Source organism: Abramis brama, assembly GCF_963993115.1.
Source record: "Abramis brama genome assembly, chromosome: 1".
Lineage (NCBI taxonomy): Eukaryota > Metazoa > Chordata > Actinopteri > Cypriniformes > Leuciscidae > Abramis > Abramis brama.
In genome coordinates, this window is record NC_139963.1 from 20,244,332 (window position 1) to 20,261,669 (window position 17,338).

Genomic DNA, 17,338 nt, shown 5'->3' on the forward strand with positions numbered 1-17,338 from the left:
AAAGTGACAGTAAAGACATTTATAATGTTACAAAATGAACTTTTAATTCATCAAAGAATCCTGAAACTTTTTTTCCAACATTGATAATAATAAATGATTCTTGAGCAGCAAATCATCATATTAAAGTGATTTCTGAAGGATCATGTGACTTGATTGGAGTAATGATGCTGAGAATTCAGCTTTGACATCTCTTTACAAATTACATTTTAAAATATATTAAATTAGAAAACAGTTATTATAAATTGCAATAATATTTCACAATATTACTGTTTTATAGAATTTTAGATTATAGAAATGCAGCTTTGATGAAAACTCATCAGCTGTTACCTTTTTTGAATACTCATACACTCATTATGACTTTTTACAACTACATTTTTATGGCCACAACGGTTTCGTTTGTAGACCCGGATGCCACTGTGAAGCTACTACTTTGTTTGTATTCCGTTGATCTGATAGATCACTGCGGTTCCCATGGATGTCAAACACAGAATTTAGCAGAACTGGTTCTAGGGGCCTCCAGCTCCAACTTGCAAATATTTTTCCTCCTTTATAGTTAGGGAAAGTAAGTCTGTTTACACTTTATGATGTGCTTTCAGTAACTTAACATTATTTCTGGCATGCATGCTCTGGAGAACATTTTGACCTCAATTTTTAGCTAAATATTAAGTGAAAACATCATGAAATGTTCAAAAATCTACTCAAGACCGGACAGGAAAAATGACAGGACAACATTGCATTGTTTTGGTGAATGTACCAGTGCTAGTTTAAGAAGACTCTGTGTTCTGATGACGTCCGGGCCACAAGTTCAAGGCTATTGAGTACTTTTTACACAGTGTTTTTACCCTGCTGCTAATTTGTCTAGTTAAACATTTGATAATGTGCCCCCACAATATAAGCCATAAGAAAAAAAATCTTACATCATTCAATTAATTTTTAATTAAAAAATATATATGTTGATCACTTTTATAGACGATAGCCTGTGCATCCATATGGTTTCGAAATGGATTCTATATAAAAAGTGTTATTTGTTGTTTTCTGTACATAATCTACAGCCTGCATCGGTATAATAGCCTAATCAAACGCCTTAGGTTTTTAACTCTCTAACAAAGATAACTAAGAATCTACCGAAAAGCAAACAGCCCATTATTATTGAGCCCATAATGTTTTTATGACTGTGGTTTCCTTTTAATTTCTACGCATGTGATATGACCATTAAGGATAGTAGGGCTAGGCTATATTAAATATGTCAAGGTCACAAAAATACGGATGTGATTTAGATTTATGATATATTATTTAGCTTTACGACATGTGTCAGCCTTGAGAGGTTGGACAGGGTAGAACAGATACATGTTTACAATGGTTTAGCCTACAACAGAAGTCTCGTCCGCGTAGGGCCTGATGCTTATCATCGTCACGTTTTCCGCATAAACGATAAGCAGGTAATTGATGAATTTTTCTCATCACTCTAGACTTCTACTAGGAAAGAGGAATTGTTTTTGATGGACGTGGACTTTGACCACGCCCTCTATTGTGAAACTCTTTAAATCACACCACCTAATTCTGATTCCCCGTCACTAAGCCCCGCCCACTCTACGCACCCCGTTCAAATTCGAATGGTTCAAGTTCAACCACCACAACACAAGTGCCTTAAGTAACAATCTCCCCTCAGCGTCAGACACACAGGATATCTCCTGCTTTAACAAAGCCATTATTACAAACGTTATTACAAACATCCACTATAGCCTACAAACCACATCAATAAACAGAGAAACGAGGGGCTACAGCTCATTGAGTGACTATGGGGATCTCATTAATGTTTTTACTGGCAGTTACATTCTTCTGTCCTGTTCATTCAGGTGAGTAAACAGGTTTTCTTTCTCTTTAGGGGGTCTTTAATAATCATTCATTACATTTTCTTATTTATTATTACTACCTATAGCTATTATAAGATATAGTCTAATCTTATCAGTAGCCTAAATAGACTAAATGTATTTGTTTTCAGTATTCTACATATATTCTGTTACACTGAAGTGGCCAATCTGGTCTGTAAGGTTGGATTAACCAAAAAGTTTTACTTTTTTTATTATAACTAATTATGCATTAATAAATACAATAATATTTCCATTTCTGCTTTTGATGATGTTTACATAATTATTTCCTACTTATTAGCTCATAAAATATTTAAAGAAATATATTCTGATTATATTATTATGTGTTAGAATCTGATGTTTAATGATGCTAAATGTTGTATTGAGTACTTTTCAGAGGTGTTATTGCTTTCTATTGAATGCAAACTAACCTTTGCATCATTCACTACTGTTTTGCTGAACATGAATGAATTCTCCAGCCTCACAAAGCAGGGCGAAACATAGTATAGCCTTACAGTAACCACGTGTGTATATACTGTGCATGTTTCTGCTATAAGGGGGCCTCATTCCATAGTGATTTCCTAGCCATGCTTTCCCAGAAGTTCTGAATCATTTACAGTGTGTGATGTCACAAGGACAGTAGTAGCATATCCATGGGATGAACCAGAAACCTGTAGGAACTGAAGTTTTCAAACAGGCTTCAAACTTACATAAAATATGCATTACTCATTTTGTCAGATTAGAAAAATAAAGGTTTAAATGAGACATAATGGCTATGCTTATGTTGTATGGTCTCTCAGTGTTGGTTTGGCAGGTCTTTCTGGATCGGTGTGTAGATGAACCGAATAAGCTGAGGAGGGATACTTGAATAGCTGCTATTGTTTAAATGTTTTTGTTGAGATGTCACTTTTGGCATTCTTTATTCTAGAAAACATCTATAAAACACAATATAAACCTACATGCAAACAGTCTTCATTAGCTTCAGCTGTAGCTACAGTACATTTGGGTGTAATTGTAGATGTAGGCATAGACAGGCTTCAACGTCAAAGACTTCATATTATTGACAGGTCTCGTGAGATTCACCCATGTTCACTACATTTATGTTGACCTAACTGTTATGGTCTGACAGATCATTTTATAGCTAGACAACAGCACTGATGGTTTTATTGAACACTGTTAACCTCATTCACATGGGAGAAAGTTGAAAGATAAACCAGTAGACCAAAGCAAGAACAATAGACCACAAATACTCCATATAGCCTTCTCGTAGGCCAGAAGGTTTCTTGAAGATATCAGTTATGCATTATAGTTTCCGATGCAATATGATAAGGCAGATACATAACTCCGTTGGATTGGCTTCCATGTGTTTTGATCCACCGTGAAGATATCTTGATAGACTGTTTAGATAATTAGACACATTGAGAGTGTCGAGAATGATGTCCATGAAAAAGCAAACAGCCACGTTGCATTTTGTGGCCACCAACTTCAGCCGTGTCTGTAAACAATGAACAATGCATTATGCTTTGGAGAGATGATGTGTGATGTCAAACCAAGGTCATAAAGGTCAGTTTTATATCAATGGAAGGTTTGTCTTTCAGTACAGATAAGACCTGTCTACATGTTCAATTTCTGTAATCATTAATCAGTTTATGTTCACATTTGAATGATTAAATAGACCCTGAATCCTTATTGGATGATGCCAGTTTGAAAATGGTCGATAAAGTTAATATTTTTCTATATTGTGAATATAGTGTGAAGTTGCTGCATTGCTTAGCAATCACTTACAACCTACAGTAAGGCTAATGAACTATACTACTTGATGTAAGAGCTGTTTTTTTGTGATTATTAATTTTAAAACGACATATGTTTATCTAATAATATCAATTGTGTTAATAAATGCATTGTTTATTGAAAATTACCGAATTGTTTTTTTCTTTTCTTTTTTTTTTCTTTTTTTACAAAAGTGATAAGCCACTTATAAGGTTGTGTGTACAGCAATTTTGCTACTTTTGAAGCAAAAAAGAAAATCCTGTTAAAGAATATCCTGACGGCTTTGAATAGACTCTAATAAACGTCACATAACTCTTCATTATATGCAGAATATCTTCTTTAGGTATTTTTGTTTGATTGTATCATCAATTAAAACGGTTACTACTTTCACTAAAAGTCAACCATTTTACATGCAGCTAGTGTTAAGTGCATGTTTCTTTTTGTTTGTGTATGCACGATTATCTTTAAGATTGTTAGCATCATGTTTTAGTAGTGCATGCAGTGCACGCATCCTCCAGAACTAAGACTATACACGCATTTTTGGATAACAAAGCAGGAAAAACTCGTTTCAATACTTGTTGAAATCACTTCCCAGTCTTAGTACTAGAATGTGATTGTGATATGCTTAGATAGCAGGACTAAGGAAGATGTCTTAGACAATTATAAGGTGCAAAAGTGATTCATTCAGTCCTAACCCCCTGGTATTTTAGCTCTTTAATGTGACCACAAATGACTAAAACAGCTGGCTTAAGGTGTTAGATAATGTGTAATTTATGTGAAGCATCACTTATGTCTCCATCTGTCAGGTGTCTTGACTTGTGATCCACGGCAGTACAAGTGTGGCAATGGAAAGTGCATCACATCCAGATGGGTTTGTGATGAGACTGATGACTGTGGAGACGGCACTGATGAACTTCCTGCTGCCTGCTGTAAGTCTTCCTCCACCTAGTCAATGTTAGATTAGTCAAATGTCCTATGTTGGTAGTATGTTGGTGTAACATTAACGACAGTAGGCGCAAATGGAATCTGCAAGCTTTCGGTAAATTCTTCTTGCACTGATTGTGAGGGGGGAAACTGTAAAAAGTATTTCAATGTGGTTAACTATGTTAATCTATAGTTGAAAATGATACACTCTTATTAATAGCTGAAAGAAATGTATTACTTCAAAACTAAATTTTTGTGGGCACAGGTACAGAAAATGAATTTGAAAGGGCTATCTCTGATTCTGGCCCATACATATAAGCTGATAATTATTTTGATGTTATGTTTGATACTTAAAATTCTGTATTATTTTTTTAAAAACAAGCTAAAAGCAAAATGAACATTTTTAAATGCAAAAAAGTGAATTTTCAATCATTTTGCTAACTGATATGGATATTGTACATCCCTAGCTAGTAGCAACACTCACATTTTTACAAAATCTTGTTTTTTCACTCTCTTTCAGCGATGAGGACCTGCAGACCCAGTGAATTCAGTTGTGGTGGGCGACTAAACCAGTGCGTGCCTAAGACTTGGAAGTGTGACGGCAAAGCGGACTGTGAGAATAGTGCGGATGAGGAAGGCTGTGGTGAGTGACATCTTGAAATGTATATCTTTATGATGCTGCCAGTGTGCATGTGTGTTGAAAATCTCCATCACCACTCACAGCTCCTCGGCGGTGTATGGATGGCGAATTCAGGTGCCGCAATGGCCAGTGTGTGACGACTGCGTTTGTGTGTGATGGTGAGATAGACTGTGACGACGGCAGTGATGAAGTCTCCTGTCCGCCCACCACGTGTAGCTCCACCTCCTTCAGGTGCAACAATGCACAGTGTGTGCCTCGATTGTGGGTCTGCGACGGAGATGCCGACTGTGCTGATGGCTCCGACGAACTGCCTCAGAAATGCCGCCCAAGGACGCCTAAACCTACTAAAAATCCATGCTCCTCTATGGAATTCCATTGCGGCAGTGGGGAATGCATACACAGTAGCTGGAAATGCGATGGGGGAGAAGACTGCTTGGATCGCTCAGATGAGAAAAACTGCTGTAAGAAATAAGACTTGTTGAAATTACATTCGCCAATTCATCCTGCTATTCTCAATGGAATGTTCCCGGGTCAATACAAGTTGAGCGCTGTCGAACTGACACACTCACATAATCTTTGAATGGCACATAGCATGAAGGATCTGTTTGCATAGAGAAAAGACCCACAATAATTACCTTGAATAATAATGCATATTCTCATTCGTCCTAGATTAGTTTTACCATCACTAAAAGGATGATAAAGACAACTTCACAGTGCACATTTAGTATAGAAGGATAACTATGAAAAAAAAAAAAAAAAAAGCACATTTCTGTCCTCAAAAATGTCTTCCCCATAGAATTCCACTGTAAATGCAATGTTTGTTTCCAGTGATAATAGTTGTCTGTCCACAAAGAATGCAAAATCAAAGTCATTCAGAAGATATTTGAAGTTTAGTGTACAGTTAGTTTCACAGTGGGCAGGGCTACACATAAGAAATTGAAACCAAGCCTTTAATAAAATGTTCCTCAAGAATCATGAAATATTTTACTTTTTCCATATGAACAGCCTTGCCCACATGCCGACCGGATGAGTTCCAATGTGGCGACGGATCTTGCATCCACGGCAGCCGGCAGTGCAACCACATAAATGACTGCAAAGATTTGAGTGATGAGCTGGGCTGTGTTAATGGTAAACCATACGAATTATGCCCTTTATGCAAAACATATGCTTTAGGTGTTACTCTGAAATGCATCACTTATTTTTCTCCTCTCTGAATTGCAGCAACCCATTGTGATCCACCACACAGGTTTAAGTGCCGCAGCGGTGAATGCATCGGCATGGAAAAAGTTTGCAACAATAAACGTGACTGTAGAGATTGGTCCGATGAGCCATTGAGAGAATGCGGTAAGTATCGCGGCATTCAAAGAGGCCCATTGCCTTTGTAGACCTGGATCTTCTTGACAAGGTTTCAGAGCAAAAGCCAATCTGTGCTACAATTTGTGCTTTTTTAAATTCACAGATTCTAATGAGTGTCTTTACAACAACGGTGGTTGCTCTCATATCTGTAATGACCTGAAGATTGGTTATGAGTGTCTGTGTCCCACTGGCTTCCAATTGGTGAAAAAGAGGCTCTGCGAAGGTAAGAATCTGAAATTGGTTCCCATACTGAAACAGATATTGAAAATCTTGCCCTAGGAGGTTTGACCTCTGATAACAGACCTTGGTGCAGATCCAGTTCAAAGAATGATTTAACATGGACTTCATACTTCATGTTTGCTTTTTTTGAGCTGGAAATAAGGTTAGAGTTTGTTCAGTAAGTCCATGATTCAGTGCTTTTACGGACACTGTACTGATGCAGCTGAATGACTTCATGCCCTCATTTTTGTTTGATTTCTTCAGACATCGATGAGTGTGCCAACCCAGACACCTGCAGCCAAATCTGTGTTAACCAGATTGGTAGTTACAAGTGTGAGTGTGAAGATGGCTACCAGGTGGACCCAGCCAGCAAAGCCTGCAAAGCTATTGGTACAGATTTTAAAATTTCAAATTGTCCTTTTCCATGGTCACATACTGACAAACTCATACTCACAAACATGGTTTTACAGGAACCATCGCCTACTTATTTTTCACTAATCGGCATGAGGTAAGGAAGATGACCCTGGATCGTAGCGAGTATGCACGTGTTATTCCCCGCCTGAAGAACGTTGTGGCGTTGGATATGAATATTGCTTCCAGGGAGATCTACTGGTCGGATTTATCCCTCAAAAAGATATACAGGTAAAGAGAGGATCTTTGGACTCATGGTCAGTTTTGGGTCTCTTAGGATCGTTTGCTTGTTACCCAACAGACCGGTGCCTAGTGTCATATTTTGTATTTCTTTCCCAGAGCACCAATGGATACTGCAGATAACTCCTCCCAACACAGCGTTGTGATTGGCAGTGGCTTAGATGCACCTGAAGGTATTGCTGTCGACTGGATCCATGGAAACATCTACTGGACGGACAGTATCAAAGGTGCCATATCTGTGTCAACAGCGGATGGAAGCAGACGCAAGACTCTCTTCAAAGACAACCTGGCTAAGCCGCGTGCTATAGTGGTTGACCCTATCCAGAAGTACGTTAAGTCCCAGAAACTCTAAAATGTAGGGGCAAACTATGTGGGCAAGTCATTTACTATGTTAAATCTTCTCCGATATGTTGTAGCTTCATGTTCTGGACTGATTGGGGCACACCAGCCAAGATCGAGAGAGGTGGTCTTAATGGAGGGGACCGCAGTGCCCTAGTTACGGATAACATTGTCTGGCCCAACGGAATAACCCTTGGTATGAACATGTCCACTTGCATAACTGTTCAGCTGTGTATAAGTGTACATTTGGTAACTTTGGTCTTTGGTCCTTTTTCAAACATAGACCTTTTGAACCAGCGTCTGTACTGGGTTGACTCCAAACTTCATACTCTCTCCAGCATCAGCGTACAGGGAGGTGGTCGGCGTACACTAATCTTTGACCAAGGCAAACTTGCTCACCCACTGGGTCTCACTGTTTTTGAGGTAATACTCTATTTGAACTTGTTGAAAGACCTTTTTTTAGGAGGTTACCTCAATGCTCAATCAAGAATTCTTCATCTTCAGGAGAAAGTGTTTTGGACGGATGTGAGCAATAACGCAATTCTAAGTGCCAATCGTGTGACTGGAGGAGACATCACAAAAGTGGCCGAACACCTCTCATCCCCAGAGGACATTGTCCTGTACCACAACCTCAAACAGCCCACTGGTATGTTGGCCTTTATATAGCCATTCAGTGAGTTAGTTTCCATCCAAAACTAAATTCTTCTGAACTCTGAATGTCCTCCCAGGAATCAACTGGTGCAAGGTCAACAACGGTCGCTGTGAGTTCCTGTGCCTTGCTGCCCCTCAAATCAATAGATTCTCACCCAAGTACACATGTGGCTGCCCAGACAACATGATGTTGGCCGAAGACATGAGAAAATGTATTCCAGGCAAGTCAGATTTGGTGCTTGTTGTCAGGACTGGGATTAGGCTATTAATGTAATTCCTGATGATTCCTAAATCCAACAATTGTGTTTTTATTTTGAACAGCTGTTGTCACACCAGCATCTCCTGTCAGGCCTGAAATAGTTACAACTAGTCATACTCCATCAAAGACGACACCAAAATCTGCTGGCCCTTCCACTACCAATGCGCAACCTTCAACCACTCCTGCTCCTGTGACCCCTAATCGACCCACTCAAGCTTCCCCATTCAAGCCTTCCCAAACCACAACTAAACTTCCTTTATCCACCCAGACAGGTATGTCTTGCTTTATCCACCTAGACATTACCCTCTGTCCCAGCCTTCTCCTTGTCCTAGCAAAATCAGACAAACCTTAATCTCAAGACCCCAGGGATTCCTCAAGATGATATTACAGTTTCGTTGAAATGTGAGAAAACTGTTTTAAAAATGTTTGTGATTTCTCCTTAGATGACAACTATGGTAATTTTAAAGCTGTCTCCGAACCATCATCTTCCACACCGTGGGCCTTGTACATTGTGGTTCCTCTTGGTGAGTGCTTTAGTCCGAATGCTAAGGCAAAGAAAAGATATGCTGTGTTATAAAACCTAGTGAGTTACCTACACATTTTAAGGGTTTATGAAGATGTGCTCTGGACACAGAGGCTGTTTCAATAGGTAGGCGACTTAAAGTCACGATGTAACAGAGGTATCAATAGATATTTTCTTCTGTATTGTGACATACATCCAGGTGAACCGGAATTATCTAAAAGAAAAAAAAAATGTAGTGTGTGAACTTAGTTCTATTCATCGGTTGTTGGTTGGATGGAGGCAGATCTCACTGCAAGCTTGCAGTCGAGAGGGATGGGGTTTATGGGAGTGTTCATATGGGAGTGAGCATATGTTCATAATTCAAGATGGTGGACAAAGCGAGAGAAATATTTATTATAAATATATTTCATTCAGTGCTGACAAGGATTGAGTGTTGAATTTTTAAAGCATATTAGAACATTAGCTTAGTGAATCAGTTGTGAGTCATGTAAGGAGAGCTGTTTGTGTAGTGCGCAGTGTTGCTGCCAATGTAGAACATTCAAAATAACTCACTGATGAGCTTCCATGATGGTTAAGATGCTACATGGACAGCAAAGCAACTCACTTGGTTTTGTAACGGTGCGATACTCTTCAAAACGTATCTATTCTATTCTCTAATCTATTCCATCACTTTAAAACTCCCATTCTAATCTGAATGTCTTATTATCTTCTCAAAGCAATCCTGTGTTTGGTTGTGGGTGGCGCTGTGCTGTTCTGGAGAAAGTGGCGTCAGAAAAACACCAACAGCATCCACTTTGACAACCCGGTTTATCAAAAGACCACTGAGGACCAGGTGCACTTATGCAGAAACCGTAGTTCTGATGGCTTTATTTACCCGCAGGTAAGATCTTATAAATATCTACTGACTACTGAACACAATATTCATGATAGTAGCTTTAGCTAATGTCTTAGCACATCTAAGTTTACTAATATCATATTTAGATGACTGTCTGGTATATAAGGTAACTGATGTGTCTAATAATGATGGTCTTCTTTGGCTTATACAGAGACAGATTGTGAATCTTGATGATGAAATATGATGATGACATAGAGGTCCTTGCTGAAACTGACAACGTTTCAAGACTAGAGCCATATTTGATGTCTTACCAACTTGGAAGTCAGTTCTTCAGCAAAACAACATTTGTGGAACAATGGAGATACAAACCGCCTTTCCACACAAGGCAATCAGTGCAAAAACAATCCAGGGCTGATGATTCAGGACTCAAAAAAACATGAAAACAAAGAAACCTCAAACAACAACAACAACCTCAGTTTATCAAGGCTGCTTAACATTTCACTATATATAAATAATATAAAAAATTATATATAGAGATATATTTTAACAGCACTTACAAATCAAGGTTTTATTTTCATGAGATGTCCATGATAAGTTATTGTAAATAGAGTATGTATTAGTATATTTTAAAGAGTTAAAATACATTTTATATGTATTTTAAAAGTTTTTTTTTTTGGAGGGGTCAAAAATTACATTGCATAGCCTACCATTAACATTTTCCAAAATATTTGGTTCATTTAGTTTAATTAATTAAAGATACGGTGCATTTGAATATTTTATGCAAAAATAGACCATTTACTGTCATAAGCTGTGCCAAGTTTGTTTTCCTAATGTTTTATGCCATTGTTTACACCAATTGCAGTCATCCTGTTTTTTATTTTGTGCCAAAATGGTCAGCGTTACATATGAAACTACTTGTTCACGATAAAAATACTTTCTCGTATGCAGTATTGATATACAGTGCTCAAAAAAATAACACATCCTAGATCTGAATGAATGTCACAGAAGTGTGACTGACTTGGAGTTACATTGTGTTGTTTAAGTGTTCCCTTTATTTTTTTGAGCAGTATAGTTTCTTTTCATCTCAGCAATTGATTCCTTACCAAATTTATTATGAATTTACTGTGGTGAAAATGTGGAAGATTCATGCTAAATACTGTTTAGGGAGTCAGGGAATGTCTTTCATTTTTATTTCAAACATATTGTAATCATGGCAATGTGACACATTTGTTTTACATTCTCTATGTGAATGTGTAAATAATTTATTTGTCTATGTAAATATGTTTATTATGTTGTATGTTATATATATATTGCATTTGTATTTTTAAGTATACAGTATTGTATATAAAGAAATGTTTTATTTATTTATTTTAAATCTAAATCTTTGGATGATAATTGGCTTTCTTTGCTGTGTACTGTCAGTTGTTTATTTGAAGAAAAAAAAGTACATTCTGATTTATTAACTAATCTGATGCATTTTATAAAAAGTCAATCACAACTGTTCTTGACCTGTGTGTAATCCTTCCTTGAAATAAATATTTTGAAGATTTTACTATATACCGTTTTTGTGTTTTTAATGTTGTAATTTTGTCATGACAAACATTTTCCAGGGCTGCTTAAAGGGGGTGGTATAATGCCCTTTATACAAGATGTAAAATAAGTCTCTGATGTCCCCAGAGTGTGTATGTGAAGTTTTAGCTCAAAATACCCCACAGATATTTTGTTAAAATTGTCACTTTTTGAGGGTGAGCAAAAACGCACCGTTTTGTGTCTGTTCCTTTAAATGCAAATGAGCTGCTGCTCCTGGCACAGGGGGAGGAGCTTAAACAGCTCCACTCACACAGACTTGCACTGAAAATTTCAAAAACTTTTAGTTGTGTTCAAATGGAGAGACTCGAGAAGAAGTGACATGTAGAAAGCAACAGGACCTTTCTGAATGTTTAGTTGATGAATTTATGCAGCTTATGTGTAGTTATCTTCTAGTCATTGATTAGCATATTCTCTCATGATAATCTATAAATCACGTTCCCGTGGCCTTTTTATGTAAATTATAGGGCTGGTGACGTCACTAACCCGTGAAGAGGCTCATTGTAGTCCCTACCAGCCGTTTGTTGTAGTCCTTAAAAAGCAATTTCTTTAAAAGCAAATATCTCCCTTTGCTTTGAACTTTGAGCGTCATAACTTTGTAGATGTTGTTTATGCTCAAACAGCAACATTACCAACTAACTAAAAAGTGAAATCATAATTAACCACCCCTTTAATATTACAAAATCCAATATATATCCAGTACACTTCATGGCTTCAGTAAGTGAAGTTAGAATGAAAACTGAAAAGGCCTATGAGGATCAGTTTCAGCAGATGAGATGATCAAATGGTCAAATCCTTGAGATCAGCCAAATGTAAGCCTTCATATGTAGCACATGAGGCCCATACTGAAAAAGACTTCTAAAAAAAAAAAAAAAAAAAAAAAAACACATAACAAAGGCAGCTGTAAAATGTGAACCTATAAAGGCCTATTTTTTTCTTTTTCTTTTTTGCTTATAAATGAGACCACTTTTCTTCTGGATGCATATATAATTCAGGTAGAGAGTGACCTGTAAAACCACAAAGGAACGATAATAAAGCCATGACTGGTATTCTAGGAAATGAGGTGATGTATTTCTAGGAAATGCATTTCTAGGAAAGGCCCCTCACAGCCCACGTCTCAGTTTTCAAAACACACTTTCCCCATGAGAAGACCCCATGATTTACAGACGTCCTGAGAAAAGTGGGCCATGGATTAGTTGGGGGTGGTGGGTGTTGTTTTGTTATCGCTCAGGTTTCTGGAGCTCCTTTGAATAGTGCGTGGGGCGACCAGAAAACAAGGCATGAAATGAGGTGGGCGGGATTTCATGTGAACGTAGGCTACTACAGCTTTATTTGACAAGCAAAGTTCAAGGTGTGCATCTTGGGTGGTTACAGAAGATAAAAACACAATCATTTGTTTTAATCCTAATCTTTCAAATGTGTCTATCTAATCTATGTATTTACACCTGTTCAAAAGACTGGGGCTGGTGGGATTTTTTATTTTATTTTTTTATTATGTTTTTGAAAGAAGTCTCATGCTGACTAAGGCTGCATTTATTTGATCAAATATACAGTAAAAACATTAATATTGTGAAATATTATTGCAATATAAATTAACAGTTTCTGTTGCAATGTTTTGAACTTATTCCTGTGATCAAAGCTGAATTTTCAGCACCATTACTCCAGTCTTCAGTGTCACATGATACTTCAGAAATCATACTAGTAGCCTATGATGATTTGATGCTCACAAAACATTTATTATTATTATCAATGTTGAAAACAGTGGTGCTGCTTCATATTTTTGTGAAAACCGTGATACTGTTTTTTGTTGTTGTTGTTTTTTTCAGGAGTCTTTGGTGAAAGTTCAAAAGAACAGATTTGATTCAAAACAGAAATCTTTTGTGTCCTTACTGAATAATAATAATAAAAATCTTACTGACCCCAAACTTTTTGTTTTTGTGCTGATTTTGCCATATTGCCATATTTAGTTCATGCTCATTAAGAGAGTTCCAGTGTTTTATTTCTTATTTTGCTTTAATTGCTGCTAAAAATACCAGCTGTATATCACAGTGTGTCCAGAATGTAATTGTTTTCTTTCCACCGAGGGGGGGGGGGGGGGGGGGGGGGGGGGGGTCCTCATATTGCTTGTTAAGTTTAATACTTTTAACTTCTCTTTTACTTCTATGAGGTAAGATCCTCCTGAGTCAAAGTCAAGAATTTCACAAAACAGTTCAGTGATTGAAGAATTTTGACTGTTTTAACGGTGAAACATAGCCTAGGCCTACTCAGTGGACCAGCTATTCTAACACACCTTTTTTTGGTTTTGGTAGGCTAGTTAAATACACTCAGCTCTCTATTATTATTTACAAAGCTGATCTTCTACTCAGTAGTGGTCCCAAAAGCATCGTTAGCCAACTATGGTCCCAAGTTCCGTCTTTATCTTCTTAGTTCAACGAGTCGGTGTTTCCCGAAACCATCGTTCAAACGAACATTCGCAAACAGCATCGCAAAGTTGTGTGGTTGGAACGACAGCTCTCGAGCTGTGGTTAGAAGCATAGTTTCTTTTTTGAATGACACGTGGACTCAATAAATCCTCATCTTTAGCCAAATAAGCAAGCTGACATTCAGTACAATCTATAAATTTTATTTAGAATAGCCTACATACAAATGTCATTTACGTCTTTTAGTTTGTCAAGAGATTTCAAGCACCGTTTTTGAAGAGTGCGCATGTGCGAACGTGCTCGAGCCTATGATTGAATCTGGAAATAAAGCAAAATAACTGAGAAAAATGAGAAATAGTCCTCAGATGCCATGTCCTGTCCGTAATTTATAGCAAAACATCTAGCATTAATTCAATATCAAACAGATTCATGTAAAGAAAGTAGTCCAACAGCATGACATCATTAAAGTGATAGTTCACCCAGAAATGAAAATTAGCCCATGATTTAGGGGAGAGCAGGGGCGAAAGTACCATTTTTCAGAAAAACTTCATTTGAAAAGATGATATTTTAGACAGAGATATATTTTTGCTGTGGTCAGACACTTACAAGTGTGGTCTATCAATAGCAGGTGGTATTTTGAAAAAATGTAGAAGGACTTCAGTATAATTTCACTTTGAACTTAAGACTGCTTATGTTACTTTCGACCCCGTCAGTTGGGACGAAAGTAACACACAGGTGGGTCAAAAGTAACACAACAATATACAAGCTAGATTTTTTGTTACTCTTGTTTTTTTTGTTTTTTTTTATTAGCCTAAATATACCTGAGTATATGACCTTGTTAATATGTAACTGCAAAGATATTTTGGCCTTTATATAAGCAAAAAATTGTTAATTTAAATTTTCATTTTCAACTTGAATTGTTTAAAATCTTTTTTTTTATTGGCAATGTCAATCTATTTTATAAAATGTGTTTTCAACATGAACAATATGAAAATTAAATTAAATTACCATAATATAAATTCACAACATAATGTAACAATAGGCATGTTTCCATCAAGCTGTTTTTATGCATAGATTTAAAATCTGCATAAAAACATCAGGATGGAAACCCTGCAAATCCATAGGTGGAGGTAGAAAAGCTATAAGGTATGGCTAAAACCTAAATGTGACTAGGGTAAATGGAAACAGATTGAGTGTAAAAAAATGGTGACACAGAAATCAGCTGATTTAAATGTGAACGCCCTCTCATAAACATCTGGCTGAATCAGACCTCTATCTGTCTTACTGACCCTCACTTTTGCCATATTCTGTTAGTATAATATGACATAAACATGTTTTAATAAATGCTGCAACACAGAAAAAGTCACCACATTAGCAGCGCGACAAAAGAAACACTTGTTTTCACTATAGAGGGACAAAAGTAACAAGTGTTACTTTCGTCCCGACAGGAACTCCGGACATTTAAACCCGATTTACTTTTATACTGAAAAACTCTGACAAGGCAAACTTCAGGATGTGTTACAGCACTTAATAACCTGTAGATTGATCATTACTGTGTGACATGAAACTAAAAACACAACTTGTAATTAGAAAAAAAGTACCGCTTCAGTAATTTACTTATCGCACTCGAAAACTGCTTACCGGACCTAACCGCGGGAAACGATGACGAAATCGCGTGATATTTGGCAGCTCTGTCAAGGGTTGCGTACTAAACGTGCTGTCAAAGCTTGAAATGCTAATATAGTCAGGGCTCTGAGAAAATTGCTTTGTTACTTTCGTCCCGCGTTACTTTCGCCCCGGTTCTCCCCTACTCACCCTCAAGTCATCCTAGGTGTATATGATATTCTTCTTTCAGACTAATACAGTCGGAGTTATATTAAAAAAATGTCCTGGCTCTTCCAAGCTTTAATGGCAGTGAATGGGCAATTTTGTTTTGAAGTCCATAAAAGTGCATCCATCCATGATGAAAGTCCTCCACACGGCTCTGTGGGGTTATTAAAGAGGCTACATGCAACTTTTTCCCCAAAATAAACGTAACAATAGCCTTTTTATTTGACCATTTATGACTCAAACATCTCCTGATGAGCATACTGACACCTTGTCAGCTCACAGTGGGTGCACCTATAAGCCTGTATCCTATTTTTCCTATTTTCTGTCGGGTTGGATTTTTCGCGCGCTGTCTGCGGATGTGACGTCAAGCGCGTTCATGTTAAACGTTTCAGATCACTCTGCCACCACCGCTAGTCAGCAAACAAACTTAGTTTCTCAAACAATATATGTATTTGACTGTTCTACCTCTGTAAACATAATGTTGACTTCTTTGCAGCGGATGACTTGTGAAGTGTGCACGTACCAGAGCGAGCAGAAAGGAAGAGCAGTTCCGTTTTTTGGCCACAGGTGTCAGTCGCGAGTTTAAATTTCAGAAAATCGCATGTAGCCTCTTTAAATAAAGGCCCTCTGAAGCGAAGCGATGCCTTTGTGTAAGAAAAATATCCATATTTAAAACTTTATCGACTAAAATAACTAGCTAGTGTCTGAAAGAAGAATTGTCATACACATATGGCTTGAGGGTGAGTAAATTATGGGGTTATTTTAATTTTAGGGTGAACTATCCCTTTAACCAATGTAACTTAGTTGAACGACCAATTTGCGACAATACAGTGACTAGCTACTTGATTTCTTCAACGATGCATCGTACTATGGTAGTTAAGCAGCGAGTTTGTTGTACGGGAAACGTACCTAAGTGTAGGAGATAGAAAACATTGTTATATATATATATATATATATATATATATATATATATATATATATATATATATATATATATATATCCTACTGTTGCCTATATATTAATGTGTAATTGTCAACCAATCAGGTACGTGTGAGTCGAGACTTACCTCAAACTTTGATCAATAGTTATTGGAAAAGGGGGTTCTACTCTTTACTTAACTATTTATTCTACATTTACAACTTTCTTTTTTCTATAGCTGCTTTCAAGTTTATTAAAGAAAGTAGGTCAGAGTCATAGAATCAACACTGAACGCTGACAGAGAATATCAAAGCAGTGAATAACAGGTAAAAGCTGAACTCTGGACTTATCCTTATGTTTTGTATGTACCTTGGCCTCCTGCCAGACCTATATGTAGTAAAGGGAATTGTTTACCTTTCTCCGTAATCAAGTAGGTGCAACACTGAGTCAGATACAGAGGCCAGAGTAGGGGCGGCTGAGAGGATATGATACATGTTTGTGTATTAATATTAGGCTACTAATATAATTACATTCATTATTACATTAA

At 37.2% G+C, this 17,338-nt stretch overlaps 1 protein-coding gene across 1 annotated transcript; it reads left to right on the plus strand.

Moving 5' to 3' along the window:
- The first annotated feature begins 1,633 nt into the window (after window positions 1-1,633).
- ldlra (low density lipoprotein receptor a) lies at window positions 1,634-11,592 on the plus strand. The gene is made up of 18 exons (XM_084116406.1): window positions 1,634-1,856; window positions 4,445-4,567; window positions 5,083-5,205; window positions 5,286-5,663; window positions 6,208-6,330; window positions 6,424-6,546; window positions 6,662-6,781; window positions 7,042-7,167; window positions 7,248-7,419; window positions 7,528-7,755; window positions 7,845-7,963; window positions 8,051-8,190; window positions 8,272-8,413; window positions 8,496-8,639; window positions 8,740-8,949; window positions 9,121-9,201; window positions 9,917-10,080; window positions 10,247-11,592. The coding sequence occupies exons 1-18, from the start codon at window positions 1,799-1,801 to the stop codon at window positions 10,277-10,279; spliced, it is 2,607 nt and encodes an 868-aa protein (XP_083972532.1). The 5' UTR covers window positions 1,634-1,798; the 3' UTR covers window positions 10,280-11,592.
- The last annotated feature ends 5,746 nt before the right edge of the window (window positions 11,593-17,338 follow it).

Bases quoted from the DNA above. Each gene is read 5' to 3' on its own strand.
- ldlra (XM_084116406.1), top strand. From the start codon at position 1,799: ATGGGGATCTCATTAATGTTTTTACTGGCAGTTACATTCTTCTGTCCT. The intron at 1,857-4,444 runs GTGAGTAAACAG...TCCATCTGTCAG, and splicing joins CTTCTGTCCTGTTCATTCAG to GTGTCTTGACTTGTGATCCA. The intron at 9,202-9,916 runs GTGAGTGCTTTA...ATCTTCTCAAAG, and splicing joins GTACATTGTGGTTCCTCTTG to CAATCCTGTGTTTGGTTGTG.